Here is a 9217-nt window from a genome sequence, read left to right as displayed (position 1 = left end):
CTGCCACCTCTCCTCCCTCCCTGTCAGGGCTGGGCACCCACAGGACACTCTGGACCGCAAAGGCGGCGGGGGAGAAGTGCGCCTCTGGCCACCCAGCCGACTTGGAAGCCCTGGGTAGGTGGCAGAGGTGCCAGCCTCCATGCTCTTCCACACATATTGTGTGGCTCTTGAAGTCCCACCACCCCGTTGGCTGGCTTGGAGAAGGCATTTGTCTCTGTAAATCACTTCTCCAAGTCAAGAATGCATTTAAATTTGCTTTCTTTCCATCTCTCTCCATATCTATTTGCTTCTGGGTTGCTGGGTGGGTGAGTGGGAGGGAGGGGGCAGGGCCGCCAGAGCGGCGGAGAGAGTGGGGGCCGCCAGAGGAGGGTGCCCTCCATTAAAAAAAAATTTCCATGCCCCCCTCCCACTGGAATTTTCTGGCTATGGGCCTGATTACAAGAGGTGGGGGAATCTAGCGCCCACTCATCTTTAATAAGAGCTTATGCATCCCCACAACTCCTTAATGCACAGCAAAGTTCTGTAGGATAGAGGGAAGAGAGAAAATGTTTGAGGAGCCACTTTTCCACAGAGAGCTCTTTGCCATCCCAAGAGAACCGTTTAAAGAATAAATGTGGAGTCTGTGGGAGCAGAGAAGATGTCCCAAGGAGAAAGCTCCACTCTTAGGCTTTAGTGATGTATCCTTCTCGGATCAGGAAGTCGTAGATCTTTCTGGTCTTGTTCACGTCGATCTTGATGAGGGCCCTTGCCTGCGCCAGCCTCAAGCCTCCTTGCTTGTGACACTCGTTGACTAAGGCGGCTTTATACTCCAGGTAGGCTCCGGGAACCAATCGGACCACCTGGCAGAGCTGGGAGAGAAAGCCAAAGGTCATTCACAGCTCACCAAATGGTCCCCTTCCACCAGGGGTTGTTTTGTAGAAAAACAGGTGGCAGATCTCATTAGCATATGCCACCTCCCAGCCAAAAGCAACCTGATGCAAGAAAGGAGAGCCCCAGGCAAGCGAGGCCTGCTTGGGCTGGCTAGAGACCTAGCCAGCCCAAGCAGGCCTCGCTCACCTGGGGCTCTCCTGGGCCACCTCCCCCCCAGTCAAAAGGCCAGCAAGCCACCCACCGCCCAAAATCACATAAGTGGAGAAAGGGTGGTGTGGGCTTCTCCAGGAGTTAATGAGGGCTGTTGGAGGCGTAGCAAAACTCCTGATGGCTGACTGGCTGCCCGCTCTCCTAATCCAGGGATTGTTATGCAGCTGCACTGACGGACAAGAGAGGTGGGGAGGAAGAAGGAACTTCAGAAAGGTTCAGGAGCTGTGCTCCTGCTGAATCTGAGGCCTGCTTCCCACCATCCCTAGAGGAGAGAGGAACAAAATCCAGTCCTCCAAATCTTTGCTATGTCTACCAGGCCAGGCAAGTGAGGCAGAGCTAGCAAATATAGCCAGGCAGCAGCCACGGTTTCAGCATCAAGGAGAGAGAGAAGCCAACACTGCCAGCTGTCTCTTAAGCCCCTGCAGTCAGACAAAGACTGGTAGTCCCTTAACACACACACACACACCCAATTGGCCCTGGGCTTTATCTGGTGAGAAAGCAGGATTGGTCTATTGAGGAGGCTGCTCAGACACAGTGTTCTTGTGAATTGGGAGCTTTTATTACAAGGTAGTTCCCTCCACCCCCCCTCTGGGGACTGAAGCAGTGCTTCTGAAAAGGTCTTGGGTTCAGTTTTGTAAGTCAGTAATTGCACCAGCTGCTCCCCAAAACTCCTCTGAAGTTCCTTCTGCTGTAATGACCCCACTGGAGACACCAACTGCCTGTTTTCTCTCTCTTTTATTAAAGAAAATGCTTTGACCGATGCACCCCCCCCCAAATGAACAGGAGCAAAACAATGAAGATATAAGATTTAAGGAAAACAGCACAGCAGACAAGAGCATTCACCTACATCACTGGAAAGTGCTGGCAAACCAAATGAGTGGTTACTTACTGTCTTAAGAGCTGAGGAAAGAAATTGGCCTGCTGTTACAATAGAAGAATAGAATTATAGAGTTGGAAGGGACCTCCAGTCATCTAGTCCAACCCCCTGCACAATGCAGAAAACTCACAGATACCGCCCCCTAAATGCACAGGATCCTCGTTGCTATAGAAGAGAGGGAGGGTAGCCCCCAAAGATACCCAAGGCATCAGATGGCCTCTTGAAAGTCTCCTAGCATCCCAGGGCTGGCCCTGGCTAGTATTTGGATGGGAGACTGCCAAGGAATACCAGGGTCCTGATGCAGAGGCAGGCAGTAGCAAGCCTCTTCTGAATGCCTCTTGCCTTGGAAGCCTTTGGGTGCTGCCATAGGTCAGCTGTGAATCGGTGCCACTTTCTAGCCCCACTCCTTGCCCAAGATTAATCCAGGTCCTTTTCCTTCAGCACAATGAATGCCACTTCCTCAACAACCCTTTCCTCGCACTGCAGCCTCTCACACACACAGGCCCACATTCATACGTATTAAAATGCATTTCCCAATAAATAAATGGCTGGGCCGGTGCGAGTCCTTTGAGCAAGTGTGTCTGGAGGCTGCTCTCGTAACACAAAAACATAGGATTCATGACATGGCTTCTTAGGATCTAAATGTCCTCCTAGCCCTGGCTGTGGGTCAGGGCAAATCCCCAGGTAATCGAAGAACTGCAGTGTGAGTCTGTCATTGCAATGATAACAATGGAAACCACTAAAAACAGGAATGAGGACAAATCCTCTGCTGCAGCAAGGAACGCTTGCGGGACTTTGCACTATGTCCTTGCACTGTCTGCCAAAGCCAGTCGTAGCAACGCTGAGCAGTTGTGCTTAGGATCCTTTTGGGATCAGCCCCCTTCTATCCTTGGGGAGCCAAAGGCCAATGAGAGGCTGCGGTGCTCCATTTCCTGCTTACCTCTTTCTCCTTCTCGTTCAGTTTCTCTGTGCCTGGGAGGCCAGTAAGGTTCAGCGGAGGGGCATTCCTCCTACCTGTGGGGAGATTAACAGCAAGGTAATGGCAACCCCCAAACAGGCATGGGAGCTGTGAGGCTGAGATCAGATGGGACGAAGCAGGACTCCCCCCTTGGATCGTTCCAAATCTCCATAAAGCAACCCTTCCCCACCCCTCTGGCCTGGTCCCTCCGATCAAGGACTGCAAAGCAGCTTCAAGAGGAGGGGGAGGCAGGGGAGGGGGAAGAGTTCGTCTCACCCCACTGCTTCTTGGGAATTCAGAGCCAACCTAATCCCGATTCCACTACTGTTTCAGCTAGTTGGTATTGGATCAGTTTACACTCTTCTCCTAATGTTGGGAGATGCTAGAAAAAAGTTCAATGCCACTCCTAACAGAGGAATGAAGAGAATGCCAACAGACTCCGTGTAAAATCAGCTTTTCAATGCAACTATCCAAACACTTGTACTAATATCTTGCAAAAAGTCTAATCATCATGCAAATCCAGTTTCTTTTACCACAAAGCAATCAGCCTTGGAAAGTGTGGATTGGTCCAAATTCATATGCCATACATCCACTACGTCTGTTTATTATCTTTTTGTTGTCGTTGTTCAATTGCACAGTCGAGTCCGACTCTTTGCAACCCCAAGGACAAAGTCACGCCAGGCCCTCCTGTCTTCCACCATCCTCCGAAGTCTGCTCAAATTCGTGTTTGTTACATCAGTAACACTGTCCAGCCATCTCATCTTTTGCCATCCCCTTCTTCTTTTGCCTTGTCTTTCCTAGCATCAGGATTTTCTCCAGGGAGTGCTCCCTTCTCATTTGGTGGCCAAAGTATTGGAGCTTCAGCATCTGACCTTCCAGTGAACAGTCTGGGTTGATTTCCCTTAGGACTGACTGATTTGATCTTCTTGCAGTCCAAGGGACTCTCAAGAGTCTTCTCCAGCATCATATCTCAAAAGCATCTATTCTTCTGCATTCGGCCTTTCTTATGGTTCAGCTCTCACAGCCATGCATTACTACTGGGAATACCATTGCTTTAACTATACGGACTTTTGTTGGCAGGGTGATGTCTCTACTTTTTATTATACTGCCCAGGTTCACCATAGCTGTCCTCCCAAGGAGAAAACGTCTTTTAATTTCATGGCTGCAGTCACCATCTGCAGTGATCTTGGATCCCAGAAATGTGAAGTCTGTCACTGCTTTCATGTCTTCCCCTTCTATTTGCCAAGGTTTGATGGAGCCGGATGCCATGATCTTAGTTTTTTGATGTTGAGTTTCAAGCCTACTTTTGTGCTCGCCTCTTTCACCCTCAACAAGGTTCCTTAGATCCTCCTCATTTTCTGCCATTAGAGTAGTGTCATCTGCATATCTGAGGTTGTTGTTTTTCCCGGCAATCTTAATTCTGGCTTGCGCTTCTTCCAGGCCAGCATTCTGCATGATGTACTTTGCATATAAATTAAATAAGCAGGGTGACAAAATACATCCTTGTCGAACTCCTTTTCTTATTCTAAACCAATCAGTTGTTCCATATCACTTTCTGAAAGTTGCTTCTTGACCCTTATACAAGTTTCCCAGGAGACATGTGAGGTGGTCTGGTACTCCCATCTCTTTAAGGACTTGCCACAGTTTGTTGTGATCCACACAATCAAAGGCTTTAGAATAGTCAATGAAGCAGAAACAGAAGTTTTTCTGATACTCCCATGCTTTCTCCATAATCCATCGAATGTTGGCAATTTGATCTCTAGTTCCTCTACCTCTCCAAAACCCTGAATGGCCTAATGGCTTCCCAGTTTTCTTCAGTTTAAGCCTGAATTTTGCGATGAGTAGCTCATGATCTGAGCTGCAATCAGCTCCAGGTCTTGTTTATGCTGACTGTAAGGAGCTTCTCCATCCTATTTTCTTTAGCTGCATATATATATTATATTGACAGCAGATTAATCAATAATGCGACAGGTTCAATCGATTTTACTTTTCCTGTTTCGCTTCCACACTTTATCTCAGTCCAAAGCTTATCACTTAACAAAACACAGCTCCTTCCTTTTACTATAGCTTCACTCTCAATGTTGATTCTACTGAAGATGAGAGTGAAGCGACAGTAAAAGGAAGGAGCTGTGTTTTGTTAAGTGATAAGCTTTGGGCTGAGATAAAGCGTGGAAGCGAAACAGGAAAAGCGATTGAACCTGTCGCATTATTGATTAATCTGCTGTCAATATATATATATGCAGCTAAAGAAAATAAACGGATGTAGTGGATGTATGGCATATGAATTTGGACCAATCCACACTTTTCCAAGGCTGATTGCTTTGTGGTAAAAGGAACTGGATTTGCATGATGAAGGTGTTGATTAGCCTTTTTGGAAGATATTAGTACAAGTGTTTGGAGAGTTGCATTAAAAAGCTGATTTTACATGGAGCCTTTTGGCATTCTCTTCATTCCTCCTTTTTGTGTGACTTTTTTTGTATTTGCTTATACTCCTAAAAGAGAGTCTGTTACTCTGAGAACTTGCTGCTTAATGATAGTAGCTTAACAGGGTACAGAAAGCTGATCTGTGGTTCTTAAAGTTTAGGTTTATTTTTTGGACTAATACCTGTGGTGCTGAAGAGCTTATTCAGAGTGCAAAACATTAGCAACACAGACTCTACAGGTGAACAAATGTAGAACAGTTTTTTAAAAAATGGCCTGTGTTTTTGAGAAAGGAACTGAAGGGGGGAATACACCTTGTCAAAGTTTTAAAATCTTGATCTATATGGAAACTGAACAAAACCTGACAAGCAGGGCTTTCTTTGAGCAGGAACGCACAGGAACGCAGTACCAGCTGGCTTGGCACCAGGGCTGTGTGGCCTAATATGCAAATGAGTCCTTCCAGGCTTTTTCTACCAAAAAAGCCCTGCTGACAAGTATAGATTGAATAGATTTGAGCAAAAAAAAAAAAATCAAATAGTACTTTTTTTTTAGTGTGCATGTGCAAGAATCTGTGTAAGATTCAGGAAGAACTCTGCAGCATTGGAACAGAAACAGTCCCCTGTGGTACAGCGGCATCTGTGTTTCAGCAAGCATTTCACCACTCATGTACCATGTTCCAGAAAGTTTCCAACCCTTTCCTTAAGCCCCACCCAGTCTAGTCTTGTACCATGCCTTCCTATCCATCAGGTGACCACCTGGCATTGTTCCTGAGCTAGTCACAGGGGGAGAAGTGGAAGACTGTAAAGCTACCCACAAAGCTATTGACCTAGGCCACTAGCCCAATGCTGCCTGCTTGACAAGCAGTGGCTTTTTGAAGATGATGATGATATTGGATTTATATCCCACCCTATTCTCTGAATCTCAGAGCGGTGACAATCTCCTGTACCTTCTCCCCCTCCCCACAACAGACACCCTGTGAGGTGGGTGGGGCTAAGAGAGCTCTTACAGCAGTGTCCCTTTCAAGGACAACTCTGCGAGAGCTGTGGCTGACCCAAGGCCATTCCAGCAGCTGCAAGTGGAGGAGCGGGGAATCAAACCCGGTTCTCCCAGATAACAGTCCATGCACTTAACCACTGCACCAAACTGGCTCTCAAAGATGTCTCTCAAATGACTGCTCCCTGAGAGCCTTTAACTGGAGATTCTGTCAGGAACAAACCAGAGAGACTAGCAAAGTATGCACTCTACCATGGGGAATGCCCCCCTTGAAAGCATTCTCAAGCGAGATTGGAAATCTACTATGCTGTAATTGTAGTGTGGAGGAGGGGTTATCAGATGGGTTGGAAAGGCGGGGAATAGGAGTGTGGTGAGAGAATCATCACTAATCTTGATGACATGGATTAACATTTTATAGCTAAGCAACTCAGTCTCCAGGATTGAGGATAAAAATCCAAATAAATATGTTTATTCAGACGTCAGCACTGTGAAGCTCAAATGTAGATTTCTTGGTTAACAACGCTTCAGACTTTAACCAAGGGCCAAGAAGAGCCAGGAACTTGAACCCAGAGCACGCAGCTGGGCGATGTGCTGACTCATGCTTGCTGTTGTGACAGGCTAACTGGGCATTTTTGTGACACGGGAAGAGCCACAGAGCTCAGCCACCTTGCTGGTGTCACATTCCCACTGAGAGCCGGGCTGCTGAGCAAGCTGCACATCACAGAACGGAAGTGTTGCCATTTTGCTCAGGCTCAAGCTGCGAGGGGGCATCGGTGGAAATATGCAACTAAGAGGTAACAGCCCTGTGAGGCAACAAACTGCCAGGAGAGAAATGTTATTTTAAAAAACAAACATATAACCTATTTTTCAACAGCTGCCATTTCCCTTCCTCCTTGAAGACCCACAAGCAACATTACCTAATTAATATGAACTAACACTAACAGGTAGCTGGCTGCAGGTTGACTCAGCCTTCCATCCTTCCGAGGTCGATAAAAATGAGTACCCAGGTTGCTGGGGCGGGGGGAGTGTAGATGGCTGGGGAAGGCAATGGCAAACCACCCTGTAAAAAGTCTGCCTTGAAAACGTTGTGAAAGCAACGTCACCCCAGTCAGAAACAACTGGTTCTTGCACTTTAGCCTTTTAACACTAGTTAATGTGTTTCATGAATTGCTGTTTTGTGTAGTGGTTAAGCATGCAGACTCTTATCTGGGAGAACAAGGTTTGATTCCCCACTTCTCCACTTGCAGCTGCGGGAATGGCCTTGGGTCAGCCATAGCTTTCATAGGAGTTATCCTTGAAAGGGCAGCTGTTGTAAGAGCTCTTAACCCCACCCACCTCACAGGGTGTCTGTTGTTGGGGGGGAGAAGATAAAGGAGATTGTAAGCCATGCTGATTCAGAGAGGAGGGTGGGGTATAAATCTACAGTCTTCTTCTCAGTAGCTACCAAGGATTGTATTTGGGCCACCGGTTTTGGTCAGAAAACCCAATGGGCCCCAGGGATGTGCAAAACGATCCAACTGTATGTGAATGCTCGGATGAATTCGCAGCAAACGTTTGTGCTTCAAGGGAGATGAGCTGCACCTCCCTGCGTCCCGTACGAAGCAGCCTTTGTTCAGCACCATGTCTGCAGCAGCAGAGATTTCATCCCAGGTCAAACTATTTGACAATCCTGAGTGTATGTGGGTGTTTTGCTGCTACCTCTGCAGCTCTTGGCTTTGCTGGCATTCTGCTGCAACTCCCAAATTTCTATTCTCTGCTTGCAGCTTGCTATAATGTCAGTGCAAGGCTTATGGGGTTTGGATTTTTGGCTTCCCAGCACCTTTGCAAAGAGGGGGCTCTGATGTGTTGGTCGGAGGATGAAGCAGTCAAAACGGGATTTCAGTGCCACATTCTTCGTGGGCTGATACATTTACTGTGAATAGACCAGGCACTAGTTTCTCATTTCTAAGAACAATTAACCCAATGAGAGGAGGCCAGACTCAGAACTAGTTTCTCATTTCTAAGAACAATTAACCCAATGAGAGGAGGCCAGACTCAGAACTGCAGAAGGATCCTCAACAAAATACTTACCTGAATTTGACGCGACTGGCATAGCAGGATTAAGGCCAGAATCACTGCAAATGAAAATTTGAAAATTACAAATTAACCTCATGTAACACAATAGCAGGTTGCCTGAATGCTTTCCCCACATTCTGAACTGTTTTATATGGCTTTTTTTTTTAATACTATACATTTCATAAGCTTTGAGGAAATGGCAGCTGGATGGCCACAAGGAGGCTGGGCGTCTGCCAGGATTTCTAGCTCTTATAGCTGAGAAGATGCAGTTGAAATGATTTGAGCAAACAGGAGAAGCTACAGAGGTGCCTGAATAAGCTTATCAACAGCTGGAAGGCAGCTTTAGAATTATTGCTCTTTTGGTGACTAATACCGAATATATTATATTTGAAAGGGGAACAAAGCAAAATTCACACATGTTTCAGAAATCAGGTTAGCTTGGTGCTGGATATGTTGCCTGGACACAGAATTAGTATTTTTTAAAAAAGCAGAGACCACACACAGCCTAGGTGTCAATGATGATCCTGGGTGTATTCCCTATTGCATCCCTCCCTCAACAGAGCAGGGAAATCAGCATACCCATCTTATGTGCTCGTGTTTTTCAAAGCTAACCTCCTCCCTTCTTTCACAGTGCCATCCTACGTAGAGTCGCACCAAGATAAGCCCAGTGACTTCAATGGATTTAGAAAGCCGTATCACTGCTTGGGACTTCACTGTCAAGGGCTTTCTGGGCAGAACACTGGTCCTACTTCACAGCAAAACTGACACTGCTTAAGAGAAACCCAAACGCAACCTCTTTTCGGTGGTATATTGCTATTCTATCCGCAGACAAA

General features: G+C 46.7%; 1 protein-coding gene across 1 annotated transcript in view; it reads right to left on the bottom strand.

Moving 5' to 3' along the window:
• Positions 1–435: 435 nt before the first annotated feature.
• TADA2A (transcriptional adaptor 2A) overlaps positions 436–9217 on the bottom strand; it is a 51723-nt gene continuing 42941 nt past the window's right edge. The window contains exons 13-15 of the mRNA XM_060259544.1: positions 8400–8443; positions 2898–2971; positions 436–848 (exon numbers count right to left, since the gene is read on the bottom strand). Of these exons, the coding sequence (XP_060115527.1) occupies positions 663–848; positions 2898–2971; positions 8400–8443 (304 nt within the window). The 3' untranslated portion in view covers positions 436–662. The remainder of the gene's footprint in view (positions 849–2897; positions 2972–8399; positions 8444–9217) is intronic.

This window comes from Heteronotia binoei, chromosome 18 (genome assembly GCF_032191835.1).
Source record: "Heteronotia binoei isolate CCM8104 ecotype False Entrance Well chromosome 18, APGP_CSIRO_Hbin_v1, whole genome shotgun sequence".
NCBI classification, from domain to species: domain Eukaryota; kingdom Metazoa; phylum Chordata; class Lepidosauria; order Squamata; family Gekkonidae; genus Heteronotia; species Heteronotia binoei.
This window is presented reverse-complemented; position numbering and strand designations above follow the sequence as displayed.